Source organism: Callithrix jacchus, chromosome 5 (assembly GCF_049354715.1).
Source record: "Callithrix jacchus isolate 240 chromosome 5, calJac240_pri, whole genome shotgun sequence".
Taxonomy (NCBI): Eukaryota; Metazoa; Chordata; class Mammalia; order Primates; family Cebidae; genus Callithrix; species Callithrix jacchus.
In genome coordinates, this window is record NC_133506.1 from 97,841,327 (window position 1) to 97,862,767 (window position 21,441).

At 41.2% G+C, this 21,441-nt stretch overlaps 3 protein-coding genes and 1 long non-coding RNA gene across 55 annotated transcripts in view; 1 reads left to right on the plus strand and 3 right to left on the minus strand.

Moving 5' to 3' along the window:
• SYNRG (synergin gamma) overlaps positions 1-15,618 on the minus strand; it is a 98,129-nt gene extending 82,511 nt beyond the window's left edge. For 32 of the 50 annotated variants that reach the window (XM_078373790.1, XM_078373788.1, XM_078373780.1 and 29 more), the window contains exons 1-2: positions 15,467-15,618; positions 3,677-3,717 (exon numbers count right to left, since the gene is read on the minus strand). In XM_078373790.1, coding sequence (XP_078229916.1) covers positions 3,677-3,717; positions 15,467-15,543 — 118 coding nt within the window. In that variant the 5' untranslated portion in view covers positions 15,544-15,618. Of the gene's footprint in view, positions 1-3,676; positions 3,718-14,004; positions 14,105-15,466 lie in introns of all 50 variants that reach the window. The other 18 variants (XM_078373795.1, XM_078373794.1, XM_078373783.1 and 15 more) reach the window with 2 other exon arrangements.
• LOC103793162 (small ribosomal subunit protein eS1) lies at positions 10,918-11,783 on the minus strand. Its single transcript, XM_035300785.2, has one exon. It carries the CDS (start codon positions 11,756-11,758, stop codon positions 10,964-10,966), a length of 795 nt encoding a protein of 264 aa, XP_035156676.2. The 5' UTR covers positions 11,759-11,783; the 3' UTR covers positions 10,918-10,963.
• Positions 15,619-15,738: 120 nt separating the features above from the next.
• Positions 15,739-20,773, plus strand: LOC144582636 (uncharacterized). Its single transcript, XR_013535733.1, has 3 exons — positions 15,739-15,769; positions 16,343-16,468; positions 20,588-20,773. It is a non-coding gene; the product is annotated as an uncharacterized LOC144582636 (long non-coding RNA).
• The window catches only part of DDX52 (DExD-box helicase 52), a 28,911-nt gene continuing 26,759 nt past the window's right edge, over positions 19,290-21,441 (minus strand). For all 3 annotated transcript variants that reach the window (XM_002748316.7, XM_035300783.3, XM_035300784.3), the window contains one exon: positions 19,290-19,886. In XM_002748316.7, coding sequence (XP_002748362.1) covers positions 19,829-19,886 — 58 coding nt within the window. In that variant the 3' untranslated portion in view covers positions 19,290-19,828. The remainder of the gene's footprint in view (positions 19,887-21,441) is intronic.

Below are 21,441 nucleotides of genomic sequence, written 5' to 3' on the forward strand. Positions count from 1 at the left end.
GGATTACAGGTATGAGCCACGGCACCTGGACCAAAGGCTAGTTCTTAAAAGACACTGTAGTTTCCTCCTTGTTCTTTTTGATCACTTGCTCTGGAGCAAGCCATTGTCATGTTTTGAGAATACTCAGTAAGATCTATGGGGAATCCATGTGGTGAGGTAATAAGGACTTCTGCCAAAAGGCAGCATGAATTTGCCATCTGTGTCAAACAACTACCTTGGAAGCAACTCCATGAAACTTTCAGATGACTGCAAACCTGGCTGACACCTTTATTGCCATCTCATAAGAGGTCTTGAGCCTGAACCACCCAGCAGAGCTACTCCTAGATTCCTGACCCACAGACACACTGTGAAATAATAAAATGCTTACTTTTTAAAGTTTGGGATAATTTGTTACACAGCAGCAGATAACTAACAAAATAACAGTTAAGGGCACAAATTCCGAGAGTCAATTAGAAATGCCACATACTACTTTGGAACCTTGGGCAATTTACTTCTATGCCTAGGTTTCTCATTTGTACAATTGTTTAATACTTACTATGCCTAAAGAAATGTTATTCTTCTTCCTTTTCATTACATGAATAGGTAACATAACAATTACCACAAAATAGCCATACCAGAAAACTATCATGAAAGTATGTTTTAGGCTAGTGTTTCCCAAACTTTTCCAAGAGCAGAGGTGAATGAATATACATCCCTTTGGGATTTTGATACATACTAAATGCCTACTGCATGCTAGACACACTATGTGCTTGGTAGACAGAAGTGAATAAAACAAAATCCCTACATAGCCTGAGCACGAATTTTATTCTAATTTTGCATTCAAACTACATCCATGTTGGTTCTACCATAAAAAAGCAGCTTTATATCAACTGTCAACTTAAAAAAATTAAAGAGCTAGGAAATTATACCATGTTTATCTTATGGTTTTTGTGTACCTTCCAGGTTATTTATAGTAACCTAGCCTAATTTCAGAAGCACGGACATTCACATTTGTGGGTAACAGTTATTACAGGTAGGCCATTCACTTATTCAAGTATTTGAGGCCTACTCCATATTAGGCACTGTTCTAGGGACACAGCCATGAACAAAATCAGATCTTTACTCTCATGGAACTTACAGTGTAATCCGGACAGACAGATAATAAAAAAAATAAGTACATGTCAGGTGGTGTTAAGAGATAGAGCAAAAAATAAAGCAGGGCAAGGAGGAATGGAGTGGTTGCTATTTTACATAGGGCAATTAGAAAAAGTTTCACCAGGGTGGCATTTCAGCAAAGACCTCAAGGAAATAAAGAACCAAGTCATGTCGAGATATATATATATATATATATTTTTTTTTTTTTTAATTATTATTTTGATTTTTTTTTCTGTTTTTCTCCTGTTTTTAAAACCAGCCATGCCAGTATTTGGGAAGAATATTCCAGACCAAAGAACACCAAGTACAAAGATCACAAAGTGTCATGGAGAATTAGAATACACAGATTGAAAATAGCCACAGTAAAATGTTTTCTGTCTTATTTCTTTGGACTTAAAAGTTTTATTCATTTTAATTGATTTTATTTTATTGCTGAATGGATAACTCAGATACCTGGCATGATATTTCAAGGCACAAAAGTGTACCCAGTGAAAAATAGGTCTCTTTCTTTCCTCTGTCTGCTGTTCAGGTACTCATGATCTTGTGGCCATCCTTGCTACCGGTTTCTTACATATGTCCTCAGAAATGATACATGCATAATTTAAAGCCTTCAAATGACCAAAAAGTCCATTCTAACAAACTGTTAAAAAAAGTCTCCAAACCAATTTCAAATTCCCTAAGAAAAAATATCAGGCAACATTTTGGGATCTCTTCTTTTCCAGTTCCTTCATTCCATATGCAGATTTTTACGTGAAAGTTTATAGAAATGCAAAATAAAAAACCACAATAATGAACATATAACTTTGTAATACCTTCCTAAATAAAGAACCATTTGATCTCAATCTGGGACACATCTAATTACAGATAGCTTAAATAATTCAGAAACATGAACACGATGAAAACTATACAACTGACCCTTGGAAAAACTTACCTGAAACTCAACCACCATCACTGATTATACATGAAGACAAAGCCAGGATGAGCCACTGACCATCTGCTTCTGAGCTGCTCTTTATCTTTTATCTCTACTGGTGACCCAGGAGTCTCTGTTTCTCTAGCAAATCTATGATAACCAATCAACGCTGGCTTTTTAAGAAGAGTCAGTTTTCAGAAGCAGCTTGGTGTGAGGGGAGAGAGAAGATATCAGAGTGGGAGAAATGAGCAGAAAGAATCAAGAGAAAGGCAGATATATTCCTTCTCCACTATTATGTCCCAGCTGCATGGCAGCATAGGTCAAGATTATATTCCTTCACTACTATTTCCTTGAAGATAAAGCCAGAATTGATACTGGTGGGCCCTGGTCTGAGACCAAGAGAGAAGATGTATACTTGGTAGAGAAATTTCTAGGAATAAAACTAAGACTTGGCCAGAAATGGTGGCTTATGCCTGTAATCTCAGTGCTTTGGGAGGGATCACTTGAGCCCAGGAATTTGATACCATCCTGGGCAACATAAGGAGACGCTATCTCTATGAAATATTTTTTAAAAATCAGCCAGGGGTGGTGGTATGCACCTGTGGTCCCAGCTACCTGGGAAGCTAAGGTGGTAGAATTGCTTGAGCCTAGAAGGCCGAGGCTGCAGTGAGCTTGATTGTGCCACTGTACTCCATCTAACCTGGGCGACAGAGCAAGACCCCAATCTCAGAAAAAATAAAAATAAAAACCCAAACCCAAACAAAATCCTGAGACTTAAGATCAGAGTATGTGATCTCTTTTAATTTCAAAATCATATGTTTATAATACATTATTATAATAAGATACTATCAAATAGAGAAAAAATACCAGTGTGAAACAACTAAAGATGTTTGTTTGTTCATTCAACAAACATCTACAGAGAACGTTATTATGTTAAATCAGCATAGTGGGTGCTAGAGATACAAATGAGCATTAGACAAACCTGGCACTAACAATCTAGGAGAAAGACATCAATCAAGTAAATTACAGCTCATTTCATTTTTATCACCTGTTCTTTAACATTCTTGTCCCAAAAGTCTCTTTCACCTCTGAGGTTAAACAATCCATGAGCATCATGTTTATATAAGCTTTGGAGAAATGAAGAGTGATCCTTATTCACTACCCAAATTATACAGTTTTTGAGAAATTTTAAGAGTAGCTGCCATGGCCGGGCGCGGTGGCTCACGCCTATAATCCTAGCACTTTGGGAGGCCGAAGCGGGTGGATCACGAGGTCAAGAGATCGAGACCATCCTGGACAACGAGGTGAAACCCTGTCTCTACTAAAAATACAAAAATTAGCTGGGCATGGTGGCGAGTGCCTGTAGTCCCAGCTACTCGGGAGAATTGCTTGAACCCAGGAGGCGGAGGTTGCGGTGAGCCGAGATCGTGCCATTGCACTCCAGCCTGGGTAACAACAGCAAAACTCCATCTCAAAAAAAAAAGAGTAGCTGCCATATAGGTTTAAGAGCATACAAAATTTTACTCTACTTAGCAGCAACAGAACTTATTTTCTGTTTACTTATTTAATTCCCAGATTCAGAAACACAAGGGTGAAAAATAAACATTCAAAACTTAAGCTTTCACATACCTTGAGGGGGTCTTATCCCACCTGCAACAGGAAACATGAAGCTGAAAACAGAATAAAAATACATCATAATCTTCACATGCACAAAGATTTCAAATAACACATGTGCTTTTTTATATGGACGAAAGACTCATCGATGGGATCTGGTGTTTGATCTGCAGTACAATACTGAACTGCCCAACATCAGTAGATTGAGCATCCATGGATATGCATGTCAGCATGCTAGTGGAGACAGAAACTTATTGAAATAGCAGACACAAGACCCTGAAACTAGTCCTGGCTCTGTCACTGTGTGTCTTCTCTGGATTCCAATTTCTCCATCTATCAAATGAGAGAATTTAATTAGATTCAATTCAGACAACATTTATTGAGTGTCAACTACATTAAATGATGGAATCTTGTAATCTAAAAGACACATATGCAGGCAAATAACTATACCACAGGGTAAATGTGCTAACTGCTATAAGCGAGGTCCAAATTACTAATAGAAATGAGGGGAAAAAATGAATCTGAATGGGCTATATCTTGAGTTTTATGGAAGTAACTCTCAAGCTAAATCTTAAAGGAAAATAGAGGCACACTATATTTTGAGCAAAAGCTTTGAGGCAGAGATGCAGGGATGTTTGGAGAGATGAATGTAGGTTAAATGTTAACTATATGATCCAAAAGTGAGCAGACTGTACAGGGCCTTTATTTTAATTTAAAAAATTTTGTTTTTGAAATGGAGTTTCACTCTTGTTGCCCAGATTGGAGTGCAACGGCATGATCTCAGCTCACTGCAACCTCCACCTCCTGGGTTCAAGTAGTTTTTCTGTCTCAGTCTCCCAAGTACCTGGGATTACAGGCACCTGCCACCATGCCCGGCTAATTTTTTGTATTTTTAGAGATGGGGTTTCACCATGTTGGCCAAGCTGGTCTCGATCTCCTGACCTCAGGTGATCCACCTGCCTTGGCTTCCCAAAATGCCTTACAGGCATGGGCCACGACACCTGGCCAAAGGCCTTTAAAATGTTTAATTTTATTGTGGTTACCATAATAACAATAAAACCTCTGACAACTTCATATAATACTCAAAATAAAATTAAACATTTTGTGGTAACAATTTTATACATAACATAAAATTCTATCATTTTAAGCATTTTTAAGTGTATAATTCCATGGCATAATTAAGGACATTTACAATACTGTACAACCATTACCACTATCCATTTCCAGAACTTTTCCATCATCCCAAACAGAAACTCTGTACCCATTAAACAATAAGTCCTCATTATTCTCTCCCCCCAGCCCCTAGCAACCACTATTTTGCTTTCTGTTTCTATGAATTTACCTGTTGTAGGTAGGGACCTCACACAAATGGAATCATATAATACTTGCTCTTTTGTATCTGGCGTATTTCACTTTGGCAAATACTTTCAAGGTTCACCCATATTGTAGCATGTATCATGATTCTGATCCTTTTTATGGCTGATACTCTACTGTCTGCATATGCCACATTTTGTTGATCTTGTTCTCTTCATGGACATTTGGGTTGTTTCCACCTCTTGGCTGCTGTGAAGTGCTGCTATGAACATTGGTGTACAAAGACCTGTCTGAATCCCTCTTTCAATTCTTTCAGATATATGCCTAGGAGTAGAATTGCTAGGTAATATGGTAATTTTATGCTTACTTTTTGAGAAACTGCTAAACTGTTTTCCATAGCGGCTGCACCATTTTTACCTTTCCACTTGGATTGCAAAAGGGTTCCAATTTTTCCACATCCTCACCAACACTTGTAATTTTCTGGGTTTTGTTTTTGTTACTTTTTTTCTAAGATGAGTCTCACTCTGTTGCCCAGGCTGGAGTGCAGTGGCACAATCTTGGCTCACTGCAACCTCCACCTCCCATGTTCAAGCAATTCTCCCAACTCAGCCTCCTGAGTAGCTGAGACTACAGGCATGCACCACGATGCCGGGCTAATTTTTGTATTTTTAGTAGAGATGGGGTTTCACCATATTGGCCAGGTTGGTCTCAAACTCCTGACCTCAGGTGATCTGCCTGCCTCAGCCTCCCAAAGTGCTGGGATTACAGGCATGAGCCATCACACCCAACCTTTTTTTTTTTTTAGACAAGGGTCTGCCATGTTGCTCAGGCTGGTATCAAACTCCTGGTCTCAAGCAATCCTCTCACCTTAGCCTCCAGAGTAGCTGGGATTATAGGTGACAGCCATGGCACCTGGTTTATTTTCTGTTTTTTTGATGATAGCTATCCTGATAAGTTTGAAGTGGTATCTTGTTGTGGTTTTAATTTGCATTCCTTTATGTCAGAAATTTTTAAGTAGGAGAGTGATATGATCAGAAATGAGCTTTAGGAAGTTATTCTGGTAACAGGGTATGGCAGAGAAAAAGTAAAAAGAACTAGCTAAGAAACTATCACAACAATCTTAATAACAGATGAAAAGTATCCGCCGGGTGTGGTGGCTCACGCCTATAATCCCAGCACTTTGGGAGGCGAGGCGGGTGGATCACAAGGTCAAGAGATAGAGACCATCCTGGTCAACAAGGTGAAACCCTGTCTCTACTAAAAATACAGAAAAAAAAAAAATTAGCTGGGCATGGTGGTGTGCGCCTGTAGTCCCAGCTACTCAGGAGGCTGAGGCAAGAGAATTCCTTGAACCCAGAAGGCGGAGGCTGCAGTGAGCCGAGATTGTGCCATTGCACTCCAGCCTGGGTAACAACAGTGAAACTCCGTCTCAAAAAAAAAAAAGTAAAGTATCATAATGAAAGTAGTAGAAATGGAAAAGTAGAAGTGAATAAAAGATACGTAAAAGAAAGGATCAATATGACCTGGCAAAGGCCAGGATAGGGGAACAGTCGTGCAAAAGCAAAAAGAGCTGAAGATGATGCTGAGACCCTGATCCTGAGTAACTGCAAAGGATGGTGATGCATTCAGTGAAAACAGGAACTCAATATGAGCAGGCTTGGGGAGAAAGGTGACAGGAGTGTGTTCATGAGGAACAATTTAGCAGGCAATCAAAAAAGTAACTCAAGCTCAGGAGAAAGATCTAGAGAAACCTAGTTAGGCTCTTTTTTTTTTTAAATTGAGACAGAATCTTGCTCTACCACCCAGGCTGGAGAGCAGGGGCACAATCTCCACTCATTGTAACCTCCGTCTGCCAGGCTCAAGAAATTCTCCTGCCTCAGCCTCCCATGTAGCTGAGACTACAGGCAAGCACCACCACACCTGGCTCATTATTGTATTTTCAGTAGAGATGGGGTTTCATCATGTTGGCCAGGCTGGTTTTGAACTCCTGGCCTCATAAACTGCCCACCTTGGCCTCCCAAACTGCTGGGGGTACAGTCTTACAGGGAAAACTGAATAGGAAATGCTCATCAAAAACCAAGGAAGTACTTATAACAGATTTACAACCGAGGAAGGACCACATTTCAACAAGGAAGTAGTTGCCAGTGTCTAATGCTGTAAAATAGTGGTGAGAATGAAGATTAAAACATAAATCACTGCTTTCAAAAATGGTGATCTTTGAGTGAGAGTTTCAATACAGAGATCCTAGGGAGAAAAAACAAGAGATAAAATACATACTTAGTGATTGATAAGGTTTTTGAGGAAATGGGATTAATATGCAAAGTAGCAAAAGGGGGCAGAGGCTTGCGGTGATGGATGCCTATAATCCCAGCACTTTGGGAGGCCAAGGCAGGCAGATCATTTGAGGCTGCGAGTTCAAGACCAGCCAGGTCAACATGGTAAAACTCCATCTTCACTAAAAATACAAAAATTAGCTGGGTGTGGTGGCATGTGCCTGTAATCCCAGCTACCTGGGAAGCTGAGACATGAGAACTGCTTGAACCCAGGAGGCGGAGGTTGCACAACTGCACTACAGCCTGAGTGACAGAGCCAGACTCTACCTCAAAACAGAACAAAACAAAACAAAGCAGCAAAAGGGATCTGCTTTGAAAAGGAAGTGGGACTTCTTTCTCTGAGACTGGAAAGAAAAAGGGACAAAACCAAGGATGACTTCTGAGTAAGAAAGGCTCTTAATCTGGGAGTCAAGGATTTGATAAGGAGGTTTCTAGATACCCTTTAGGGAATCTAGTGAATGGCTGGGTCTGGTGGCTCACACCTGTCATCCCAGCACTTTGGGAGGCCAAGGTTGGAGGATCACTTGAGCCCCTGAGTTGGAGACCAGCCTGCGTAACATAGTGAGACCCATCTCTCCAAAATAACAACAATAATAATAAATGAAAGAGATAATAGTGATTCATTTTCCAGAAAGTTTTCAATTTACTGTGCCTAATTCAATCAAAAGAATCAGTATCTATGAAAGTTATAGCCTTATGGAATGAATTTCTCAAATAAGAGATGAAAGAAGAAATCACTCGATTTCATGGTCTGTAGAATGGATGTTGCTTTAGTAGGCAACATTAACTTTCTTATGTATTGCCATCAGAGCTCTTAGGTGACCAGCCACATTGTCAATAAGCAGTAATATTTTCAAAAGAATCTTTTTCTCAGCAGTAGGTCTCAATAATGTGCTTAAAATACTCAGTAAACCATGCTGTATACAGATGTGCTGTCACCTAGGCTTTGTGGTTCCATTTACCGAGTAAAGGCAGAGATTCAGCATTTTAAAAGCCCTGACATTTTCAAAGTGGTCAATGAGCACTGGTTCAACTTAAAGTCACCTTCTGCATTAGGCCCTAACAAGAGAGTCAGCCTGTTATTTAGCGTCAGGCATTGACTTGTCCTCTCTAGCTAGGAAAGTCCTAGATGGCATCTTCGTCTACAGTGAAAATCTGGCCAGGCACAGTGGCTCACGCCTGTAATCGCAACACTTTGGTAAGCTGTGTCGGATGGATCACTTGAGGTAAGAAGTTCAAGACCAGCCTGGCCAACATGGTGAAACCCAGTCTCCACTAAAAATACGAAAATTAGGCCGGGTGTGATGACTCACGCCTGTAACCCCAGCACTTTGAAAGGCCAAGGCAGGTGGATTACCTGAGGTCAGGAGTTTGTGACCAGCCTGGCCAACATGGTGAAACCCCATCTCTACTAAAATATAAAATTAGCCGGGCGTGGCGCGCACCTGTAATCTCAGCTAATGGGGAAGCTGAGGCAGGAGAATCACTTCAAACCAGGAAGCGGAGGCTACAGTGAGCCAATATCGTGCCATTGCACTCCAGCCTGGGTGACAAGCATGAAACTCAGTCTAAAAAAAAACCAGAAAAGAAATTAGCTGGGTGTGGTAGCACACACCTGTAGTCCCAGCTAGTAGGGAGGCTGAGGCAAAAGAATCACTTGAACTTGGGAGGCAGAAATTGCAGTGAGCCAAGATCACGCCACTGCACTCCAGCCTGAACAACAGAGAAAGACTGTCTAAAAAAAAAAAAAAGAAAAAAAATCTATGTTTAGCACAGCCACCTTTATCAATGATCTTAGCTCTTCTGAATAACTTGCTAAAGCTTTCACATCAGCACTTGCTGCTTCACCTTGCACTTTTATGTTCTAGAGATAGCTTCTTTCCTTAAACCTCATAAACCGACCTGTTAGCTTCCAACTTTTCTTCTGCAGCTTCCTCACCTCTCTCAGCCTTCGGCCTTCATAGAATTGAAGAGACAAGGATTTTGCTCCAGATTAGGCTTTGGCTTAAGGGAATGTTAAGGGTGGTCTGATCTATCCCGACCACTCACCCTTTCTCGATACTGGCAATAAAGCTGTTTCACTTTCTCAACATTTGTGTTTCCTGGAATAAGTCTTTTAATTTCCTTCAAGAACTTTTTCTCTGTATTCGCAACTTAAGGTTAAGTGCTGAAAGAGGCCCAGCTTTTGACCTACCTCAGCTTTCAACACTTAACTAAGCTTTATTTCTAGCTTCTGATTTAAAGGGAGAGATGTGCAACTCTTCCTTTCACTTGAACACTTAGAGGCCACTGTAGGGTTTATTGGCTTAATTTCAATATGGTTCTGTCTCAGGGAATATGGAGGCCCTTGGAGAGGAAGGCAGGGGAACAGCTGGTAGGTGCAGCAGTCAGACTACACAAAACATTTATCGATTACATTTGCTGTCTTATACGAGCTGGGCTTGTGGTGCTCCAAAACAATTACACTGATCAAAGATCAGTAACATCAAAGATCACTGATCACAGATTATCATAACAAATAATAGTAATGAAAGAGTTTGAAATATTGTGAGAATTACCAAAACGTGACGAGACACGAAGTGAACAGAGGCTGTCGGAAAATTGTGCTGATAAACTTGCTGGATGCAGGGTTGCCACAAACCTTCAATTTGTAAAAAAAAAGCTGTAACTGCTAACTGCAATGAGGTATGCCTGTATTCAGTTTTAAAAGACATTACTCATATGCTAAAATTGATAAATTTAGGAACAATGAATACATTTAAGGAATCAACCTGTCAAGGGTTTTAAAAATCAGCCTTAAACATGTAAATTAGTCATATGACCTAGTGGCTCAGAAGAATTGGAAACTCGTGTTATAATTTTTCTTTCAGCTTTGCCATAAAGTAACTGTGAAGCTTTGTGCAATCTCCTTCACCCCGTCTGGTTTCCCCTGTCAAATGAGAATTCAGAATCAAGTCTGCTAAAGTCTCAGCTAAGACAACCACATAGACATGCGTAACATACAGATATATAATGGTTACTTTGAAAACAAAATTAAGACTACTGACAAACATGACTTTCTCTAGTAAGAATTTAGCAACTGAGACTGCTTAGTGATCTATGAAAAATTCACATTTTTCTCTGAAATGTTTAGATAACTAATATCAACATGCTTAAATATTGGTTAGGTAAGCAGCTAAGACATTAATAAGACAGCAAAATCTTGGCAAAAAACTGGGCAACAAGGTGACCAACAATTTAATTTCAAAGGTAAAACCCCTAATTCATATATTACTGATATCTCGGTATGAAAGCAGAGCTCTGTCACTTACCTAACTCATGTGTCCCTGCTTTTCAGTTACCTTTGCTACTAACCTAGATTTGACACTAGACCTCACTTCTTAGGCCTAGACTCCTACATAAAAACTTTTTTATTTTTATTTTTTTAATAATTTTTTTTTTTTTTTTAGACTTTTTTTATTTTATTTTATTTTTTAAAATAAAGATGGGCTTTCACCATGATAACCAGGCTGGTTCTGAACTCCCGACCTCAGGTGATCCACCCACCTCAGCCTCCCAAAGTGCTAGGATTACAGGCGTGAGCCACCACGCCCGGCCACAGATAAGACATTTTATTTGCCACACATTTTATTTGCCACTATTATAAGTCTGAATTTTAAACAGATTCTTGGACTGGTGGTTCATATCCATCAGCTCGTTCAACTTTAGCACCTGTCTCATCCCCAGTGGCTTTTCCAGAACTACTGCCTTCACCATGAAGCTCCATGAGTTTTCCCAATTCAAACTTGGGCTTCTTCAGCATTTTTACTTTTCTAACGAAGACATCATGGAGAGGATAAATAGATTGGCAAGCCTTTTCTATGTCTTTCCCAATGCTGTCTGGAATCAATTTATTGACCACTTCTTTCAAGTCATTTGTCTGCACCTCTCGGGTCATGATTTCCATCATCTTCTTCCGGATTTGGCGGACCTGTTGGTGCTGAGCATAAGAGGTCTTCCGTATCTGATTGTTGCGTTTTTTAGTAAAACCAACACAGAACAGACGAAGCAAGTAACCATCGGTAGTCTTGACATCAACATGAGCTTCAATCATTGTCTGCCATTTTTTGACCATGGAACACATTTTGTCACGGGTAAGATCCATGCCATGGAAGTTAGTCAGGCAGTTTTTGCCCTGAACATCTTCAGTAATCAGCTTGAATTTTCTAAATGCAACTTCATCATTCTGCAAATCAGCAAGACTAACTTCAAACACTCGACCCTTGAGGCCATCAGATGCAATTTTGGTTCCTTGGGTCCTGGTGACTAGCGTCTTTCCAATATTTCTTATATTGAACATAGCGGGTGCTTTCACATCATACCAATCTTTCTTAGAAAATGGATCAACCACTTTCTTCTTGGCTCCCTTTTTACCGCCTTTCGTAAGGCGCTTGTTCTTGCCAACCGCCATGGTGCTGCTCAGAGAGCCAAAAGGCATTTTTTTAATAATTTTTGAGATGGAGTTTCGCTCTTGTTGCCCAGGCTGGAGTGCAATGGCGCAATCTCAGCTCACTGCAACCTCCGCCTCCTGGGTTCAAGTGATTCTCCTGTCTCAGCCTCCTAAGTAGCTGGGATTACAGGCCCAGCTATTTTTTTTTTTTTTAAACTAGAGATGGGGTTTTCTCCATGTTGGCCAGGCTGGTCTCGAACTCCTGACCTCAGGCGATCCACCCACCTTGGCCTCCCAAAGTGCTGGGATTACAGGCGTGAGCCACTGTGCCCAGCATAAAAACTTCTTAATGGATCTCCCACCTCCAGACTCTGGTTTCTAATTCATCTGATGCAGCACAAGTGAGAAGCATCTTTCTAAAGGACCATTAAGCAATAATTAAATGGTCCTTTAGCAAGATGCACTCCTAGAGTTAAAACCATGGAATGATTTCCCTGAAACAGAATTTCCTTCAACTCCAGGCCCTCTCTAGTTTGGGTACAGCTCTCCTTTCAGTTTTATCTCACAAAACTCTTCTCCGCCACTCGGAGCTAGTCACCTAGCACTGCAGGTGTGCTGCTTCCTTAGTGTTCACTAGGCCTTCCCATCTCTATGACGATCTCTTGACCACTTCCTCTTCCTGCAACTCTGTGGCCCAACTGAAATACCACTTCTTTGCCTTCAATATAGCTGGAATCCACAAATATTTACAGAATGTTTTCTATGTGCAAAAATGTGCTAGAAGCAGTGGAAGAAAAGATGAGGAAGCCTTCTGAAAGCTTATAAAAGATCAGGAAAAAAGACAAGTTCGCAAATGATAATATGGCCTCTTCGTTCTCCTTTACTTTGTACCACAGTTATTTTGTACATTCTCCAAGGATGAGGACCATGTTTTGATGTCCTTTTAATTCATTACAGCATCAAGAACAGTACCTTACACATGTAGGCATTCAATGACTACCAGCTGAATGATTACAGACTAATCCTGATCTTTCAACTCTTTTTTTTCTGCCTTACTTGATTTAAAAAAAAAAAATTATATTTCTCACCTCTTGGGCAAATTTTGCCCTTTATACAACTCTACTATTTATTCTAAAGTAGTTCATTCAGGATACCAATCAAAAGTAGGCTAATAATAAATTTGGAAAAAGTTATTGTGTTTTGCTTAGCCTCTTAGAATACAGGAAGTATCTAAACAACATGGTCAGTTATAGTTCATGGATTTTCTCCATCAAAGGCGTAAAGTTGCCTGTTCTTTTTGTTCAAATGCACTTAGGTTGCCATAATGTTAGTTTCCTCATAAAATAATTTCAGGGAGGGTGGGTGGCAAAAAGAAAATTAAAACTAAAATAAAATAACTTCAGCTTTTACCATTACTCTCTAAAAAACGTAATATTCCTTTTCTATTTAGAGTATAGCTTCTCAGGCTCAGAAATTTGCCAATATACGTAACATATGTACCATACATTTTTCAAGGTAAGGATCATTTTAATCACTTCTTTCTCTTCCATATGTTATTTAGAGTTTTAAAATGCAGATGTTACTACATTTACAAAGGAGGGAAACTTTAAAATCATTACAATTTCTATCAAAATTCAACCCATATTTATTTAAAAAATTGTGTCCATGGACCAATGATACTCAAATTCTATAAACTAAACTTGAATTTCTGAACTTGAGGTCCTCCCCGCCCCAAAACATTTTTAAGTAAATAAAAGTTTAGGCCTAGATATCAATTCTAAGTTTACATTTTCCGAGAACTTGGTGCCATGATTAATCATATACTTGATCGAGGGTCCAGGGTTCAAGTCCCAAAGGGAAAAAAAAAATCATATACTTGATCAAAGTAACGCCACCCAAGGACATTTTAGAAACTGTCATCACATATAGAAAATAAACAGAGGAGGCCGGGTGCAGTGGCTCACACCTGTAATTCCAGACCTTAGGGAGCCTGAGGAGGGCAGATCACTTGAGACCAGGAATTTTGAGACCAGCCTGGCCAACATGGCGAAACCCCGTCTCTACTAAAAATACAGAAATCAGCTGGGTGTGGTGGCACCTGCCTCTAATCCCAGCTACTTGAGAGGCTGAGGCAGGAGAATCGCTTGAATCTGGGAAGGAGAGGTTGCAGTGAGCCGAGATGGTGCCACGGCGCTCCAGCCTGGGTAATAGAACGAGACTGTCTCTCAATCAATCAGCGAAAATTACCAGGGCATGGTGGTGCGCACCTGTAATCCCAGCTACTCAGGAGGCTGAGGCAGGAGAATCGCTTGAACCCAGGAGGCGGAGGTTGCAGTGAGAGCCAAGATCGCGCTGCTGCATTCCAGCCTGGGCAACAGAGTGAGAGACTTCATCTCAAAAAAAAGAAAAAAAGAAAAAGAAAAAATAAAACAAATAGAGGGGAAATTATTACATGTTTCTTCTTGAGCCAGAAACTGGCTTACACCAAGTACTTATTTTTTTTAAAACTCTCTAATGAAAACAACGAAGAGAACAAAAAACAAAAAGTTTTAAATCTAAAGTCAAAGATGTGCAGAGGTAATGAAAAATGAGGTTGCACACACAGGTGGTTTATTGAACAGCCACTGCTTGTTTTCTGATACATATATATATATGTGTGTATAATCTATATATACACCACCTGTAAGAGGTGATAACTTTAAGGACCTTAGACTTTTGTAGTGTTCACGACAAAACTGAAACACTGCATATATTTTTTAAAAAAACCCAACACTTCGTTTTCCAAAGATAATTTAGGATACTGAAGATGCAAAGCTACTTTACCTCCAAATGTGTGTGCTGTATATGTTGGTTAGTAAAACAAAATCAGAGTAGGTCATTACAGAAGTGGAGTGAAAACTTCCCAGAATAAAATATTTCCTCAAGTGATGATGAACATGTCAACTTGCAAATGTACGTCTCCCTTACGGTTCTGGGTATAAGAACCACAGGCAGTTCCTAGCTGAAATGTGCCAGAGGGCAGATTTGTTTAAGGGCTAAGTAAGAGTCTGGAAGCTTTGTTCTAGTAAATGCGCAACTGCTGTTTAACAGGGCGTTTTCTTTGTTTTTAAATGCCTTTTTAAAAAGGAGACAGACAAGTCTTAAGAGTTAGTATACAAGACAAGAGCTCTGTCTCAAGACAATTACCAATTCAGAGGTCTTTAGATCTTCCTGCTGTTTGTCGCGGGTTGAGGAAATAAAGAGGACAGGACAGTAAAAGGGGAAGAGACAAATCGTCCAGACACACACACCCCTTGGAAACAGTCCTCCAGCTTTGTGAACAGATTTTTGGAGCCCTCCCTCCAACATATCTGGTCAAGTCTAGAAAGCCCGGGGAAAGGGAAGACCCTGGTCGCTTCAGAGGCAGCCAGGACTAGAAGCGGAGTCGGGGTTCCTCACTTACCCCGCCCACCCAGCCGGCGAGGAACCCCCCCCCGCCCCGCCACACTGGGCGCACGCCCGCTCCCCGCTCGACCCCAGGCGGCCGGCGGCCCCAACTGAGCCCGGAACACAAGCGTTGGGCACCCGGGCTCCACCCGCCCCTTTCGGCCTGGGTCCCTGGGTAATGACCCTTCTCTCGCAGCCCAGTTCCAAGGAAAAGGGTCGGAACTGGAGAAAACCGCCACAACCGCCAAGCGCCCCTCGCCGCCGCGGAGGCCAGGGGGCTCCCGCCCGGCTCTTCACACCCACCTGCCTCCCCCGGCGGCCCCTGCGCCGGCTCCCGCGGCCCCGCCGCCGCCAGAACCAGCTCCCGGCCGCAGCGCCATCTTGCTACGGGCCTGCCGCTGCCGCTGCCGCTACCGCTGCGTTCGCCGCCGCCACCTTAGTAGCAGCTGTCAACTGAAGACAGCCACTTCCGGGGCAAACACCAGGCCCCACCGCGCCGCGGACCAGGCGATGGGGCGGGGCTGCGCGCCTACGTGACTCATCCGGCCCTCAAGGAGGCGTGGCGCGCCCTCGGCACGTGACCCGGCGCCGCGATGGGTCCCCCAGGTTCAATTCTAGCTCTCGGGCTGGTGGGGCGGTCGCGGGCGCCTCTCCAAGGGAGCTGATTCATTGCCTGGCAGGGCCCTCTGCAGGGCCCAGCTGGCTACCGAGTGGCAAAGTGCCGTTGGTCCTCCGTTTGAAAACCATGATCTCGGTTTAGTGGTAAGAATAGGCTGAGTCCTGTTTTAAACTAGACGGTGTGACACTGGTGTTTTTATTATTACTCTTTACACACAAGGAACAGATAGGTCCTGAAGGGATAGTCTCACAGCACTGATTAGCGGTGATCAGCTCTCCCTCCTTTCCCTAGAACTCGACAGCTTCATGTTGGCACCCATCACAGACGCTGAAGGCATTTAAAATTTATCAACCAAGAGCACAAAAACCCAACCCACATTTAAAAAATCTCCAAGGTGTACTACTCGTTTGGTTCTGTCATCCTGCCACTCACAGTCCCTTTGTTTTTCCTATTCTTGCAGGCAAGTGCAAAACAGCTTTTCTGGAAGCAGTTCATAATTACTCTGAAGCTATTTTGGCATATTTCTCACTGTGATTTTTTTTTTTTTTTTTTTGATACAGAGTCTCGGTGTGTTGTCCAGACCGTAGCGCAGTGGCATGATCATGGCTCGCAGCAGCCTCCATCTCCTGGGCTCTCACCTCAGCCTCCTGAGTAGCTGGGACCAAAGGCATACACCACCACGCCAGGCGAGTTATATTTGTAGAGACAGGATCTATGTTGCCCAGGCCGGTCTCAAACTCCTGGGCTCAAGCTATGCTCCCACTCTGGCCTCCCAGTGCCAGGATGTGAGCCACGCCTGGCCTGTAATTTCTTTTTGTTCCTCTTCTTTGCCTATTGATTTTTACATTTGCAGGATTCAACTCAGGATGTCAGCCTTCCATAACAACCCAATCTGGGTTAGATGCCTTCCTGTGATGCTTTAGCATCATGGCCTTATATCTAACAGAGCACTTACCACACTAGTCATGTGCTACATGATGATGTTTTGGTCAGCCACAGATAGCAGATAGAATGGTGGGATGAGAAGTGGAGGTGGAAGACAGAGAGACTGATGATCCTAACCTTTTGTAGACCTAGCATAATGTGTTTGTGCCTTAGTTTTTAACAAAAAAGCTTAAGAAGTAATCAGTAAAATTTAAAAAAAAGAAAAAAACTTCTAGAATAAGAATATAAAGAAAGAAAAAATTTTTTTTACAGCTGTACATTTGCATTTTAGGCTAAGTGTTATTACAAGAGTCAGAAAGTCTAAAAAGGCCAGGTGTAGTGGTTCACCTGAGGTCAGGAGTTTGTGACCAGCCTGGACAACATGGTGAAACCATGTCTCTACTAAAAATACAAAAATGAGTTGGGTGTGGTGGCACATGCCTGCAGTCCCAGCAACTCAGGAGGGTGAGGCAGGAGAATCACTTGAACCCAGGAGGCAGAGGTTGCAGTGAGCTGAGATCATGCCACTGTACTCAAGTCTGGGTGACAGAGCAAGACTCCCATCTCAAAAAAAAAAAAAAAAAAAAAATCTAAAAAACCCAATCTGTACAACAAGCAAGACCTCGTCTCATCTCTACAAAAAATAAAAATAAAAAAGTTAGCTGAGTTTGGTGGCCTGCACCGATAGCATCAGCTACTTAAGAAGCTGAGGTTAGAGAATCACTTGGGCCTAAGAGGTCAAGACTGCGGTAAGCCATGATTGTGCCACTAAACTCCAGACTAGGTAACAGACCCTGTTTCTCAAAAAAAAAAAAGAAAGAAAAACAAAATCTTATAAAGTAAAAAAGTTAACAGTAAGCTAATTTATTGAAGAAAAAATGTTATATATATTATACATACACACACACACACACACACACACATATATATATATATATATATATGTATTTTTTTTTTCTTTTCTTTTTTGAGACAGAGTCTTACTCTATCTCCCAGGCTGGAGTGCAATAGTGCAATCTCGGCTCACTGTAACCTCCACCTCCCAGCTTCAAGTGATTCTCCTTGAAGCTCAGCCTCCTGATTAGCTGGGACTACAGGTGCATGCCACCACACCTGGCTAACATTTTTTTGTATTTTTCCTTTAGTAGGGATGGGGTTTTTGCCATGTTGCCCAGGCTAGACTTGAACTCCTGAGCTCAGATGATCTGCCCACCTAGGCCTCCCAAAGTATAAGAATTACAGGTGTGAGCCACCACGCCTGGCCACAAAAAATATTTTTAATAAATCTAGGCTAAGCATGCAATGTTTGTAAGAGTCTAGAGTAGAGTATGTTCCAACTGCCTGTAGCATTCAGGACGCTAATATGCTGTATGAGTTTGTAGCCTAGGAGCAATAGACTATACCATATAGCCTAGGTGTACAGTAGGCTATACCATCTAGGTTTGTGGAAGTATAAAGCATGATGTTCACATAATGATACAGTCACCTAACGATGTGTTTCTCAGAATGTATCCCTGTCATTAAGTGATGCATGACTATATTTTTTCCTTTACCTTATCGCTAACATTACATTGTAAGGGTAGGCACTGTGTTATCAAGCCTGTATTCCTAACAAAATCTATGTTTGTTAAAGGAATATTTATTGTGAATTTATGATGTGTCAGGCACGGTGCTAGGTACTTCCAATCTGAGACATAATTTCATAGATGAAAATACTGAAACTCTGAGAAATTGAGAACTTTCAAAGTCACTCAGCTGGCAAATGGCTTGCACCAGTATACCTACCGCTAGTACATATATTGGGTAGAGGATCTGTTTGCATAAACAAACAAAAAATTCATATTTTTGTAAGTATTTTTATATCCTGTACCAGTACGTCTTTCTTTAAATAAATTCTGAAGATGAACAATTTCTGTCCCATCTAAAATATTCAAAGTCCACCTGTTCTGACTGTAGAATAAAAAGCTACGAATAGAGGAAATAAGTAAGTTGAATTCAAATGCTGCTGAGAATACATCTATGATCACACTGATAACATTCATGTCATTCTTAGGCACCAGCCTTACATGTACAAAGTCAATTTTTCATTCCATTATATAGAACTTATATTTGAGAAAAATCTAATGGCCAACAGTCTCCAACAATAGTCTCCTTTAGCTTAGGCAGAGATCTGCTTACTAGATGAGGAGCCATCAACCGAAGGGAAGATAAGATCTAAGAGAATGAAGACAGAGGTATAGCAAGTAACAGGAATGTTCTTCCTCATCAGGATAAAATGTTTATCAGCATTCAAATAAAATAATCTTAAGTGGAAAGAGACAGGAAAGAACATGGTTAAATGATGGAAAATGAAGCAAGGGAGAAGCTGATCAAGATCTTGTGCAATACTATGACAGCTGAGGTATTATGTGTCCAATACAAGGATACTTAATAGACCAAAGAATTTAAAATCCCAGGGAACTTGAATAACCAGCCACAGAAGAGGCCATCAACAAATTAGGAAATATTAAGAGAACAGCAGGTTTCTTCTTGGTAGATAGTCCATACTACCATCCACAAAAAAAGTGAGGGGTCGAAGGGGTATTTAATGTAAAGGCTTTATTTAGAATTTCTGTTCCAGATGCCTCTCCATAGCATTCATCACACCTTCCTTCACATTTGAAGGGAAAAGTCCTTAAAAGTTCCCCACATTTGGGTGATATTTTTAGCATAAACTTTTGTTCTTCTTTAAGAAGTATCTTTCTGGATTCAAACCATAGAAATGTCAATGAATGTTATTTCAATTGTATAATCATTTAAAAGTCAATCAACTACAGGTGCAGTGGCTTGTGCCTATAATCTCAGCTACTCAGGAGGCTGAGGCATGATGATTGCATGAGGTCAGGAGTTCAAGACCAACCGGGCGACATAGGGAGCACCCATCTCTCAAGAAAAAAAACAAGGCACCTACAAATTGAAATTGACTTGAAAGTTTAGGATCATTTTTCACCAGTCCATGTGCTTGTAGTTGATTTCAAATGTCTGGCACAGGTGACTGTAAGACTTCAAGTATTCCATGAGAAAAACATTCATGCTGGGATCATAAAATTGCATTTCTGGGACACTGTTTTTAAAGTCTGTTTTTAATTTTTGTCTTCAAGAGCTACTTTCTTCTTGCTGTTCTGACCAGTGACCTTTTTCCTGTAAAGAGGAAAGTAAGGAAAACTGAATAAAAAATTCTAGATATATTTACTTTATATAACCCTACCAGTAGTTTAATAAACATTTACTGAAACCTACTGTATATTAAATAATGAGGCACTAGAAACACAAAGACGCATTAGATATGGTCTCTGCCCTTTAGAAAATCACAATCACCAGGCCAGGTGCGGTGGCTCAAGCCTGTAATCCCAGCACTTTGGGAGGCCCAGGCGGGTGGATCACGAGGTCAAGAGATTGAGACCATCCTGGTCAACATGGTGAAACCCCGTCTCTACTAAAAAAAAAATACAAAAAATTAGCTGGGCATGGTGGTGCGTGCCTGTAATCCCAGCTACTTAGGAGGCTGAGGCGGAAGAATTGCCTGAACCCAGGAGGTGGAGGTTGCGATGAGCCGATATTGCGCCATTACACTCTGGCCTGGGTAACAAGAGCGAAACTCCGTCTCAAAAAAAAGAAAAAAAAACAGAAAATCACAATCACCTAAGTGAGGCAGAACCATCACAGTAAACTACATTATTACATAGTATGACAGACAGATTCGGATCCTGACCTTATGAGTTCACATTGATCCAGTGCCTACTAAGTGCCAGACACCGTTACTATGTGCTTTACATGTATTAACTGGGGTAATCTTCCTAACAACTTATGAGGAGCATTCTATTATTATCCTCTGTTTACAGATGAGGAAAATGAGGGACAGAGTGGTTAAGCAACTTGTCAGTCATCGCTGATTGAAGAAAGGAAGAAGCTGATCATGTAATCCCTGTTAGACATGAATCCTATCTGTCTGATCCTACAGCCTAGTGAAGGTTGAATGTCATTAACTAAGCGGTAACAAGTAAAGGAACAAAGTTTTGAGAAAATAATCAGTGTTTGCAAACTATTATTACAGTAATACAAAGTTCTTTGGTGTATATTAACTCATATAATTCCAAATCCCAACTCCACACAGGGAAGTAGATATTAGAACCAGTTCTTCTGGCTCCAAATCCAGTTCCTCCCCACTCCTTGCAGGGGGCCGAGTTTGTGGTACCTGAAGTGAGGTCCATCAGGCCACAAGGATTCAGGTTTGTAGCTCAATGGGGAAGCTGGGGCTGAAGATACAACCTTAAGAGCTATCAGCATAGAGGTATGAGCTGAGCCTAATGGGATGGGTGGGATCATTAAGGGAACATCTATAGTGTTGAGGTAAGTCAGAGTTGGATCCTGATGGGTCTTGCTTGTATGCTATGTTAAGTAGTATGGCCTTTACATGTGAGGAAAATGGAGACACAACCAAAGCACCTTAAGCAGGGGGCTGATATGACAAGATTTATACCAAGTGTCTTCAAAGTCTTAGCATAAATTTAAGTTTTAATGACCTCAGAAGTAGGCTGGTGCAGTGGCTCATGCCTGTAATCCCAGCACTTTGGGGGACCGAGGCAGACAGATTGCTTGAGTCCAGGAGTTTGAGACCAGCCTGGGCAGCATGGCAAACCCCATCTCTACTAAAAATACAAAAAAGTAGTTAGCCATCGTGGCGCAAGCCTGTAGT

What these genes read in the sequence shown, in the direction of transcription:
- LOC103793162 (XM_035300785.2), bottom strand. Translation starts at nt 11,758, where the DNA reads ATGGCGGTTGGCAAGAACAAGCGCCTTACGAAAGGCGGTAAAAAGGGA.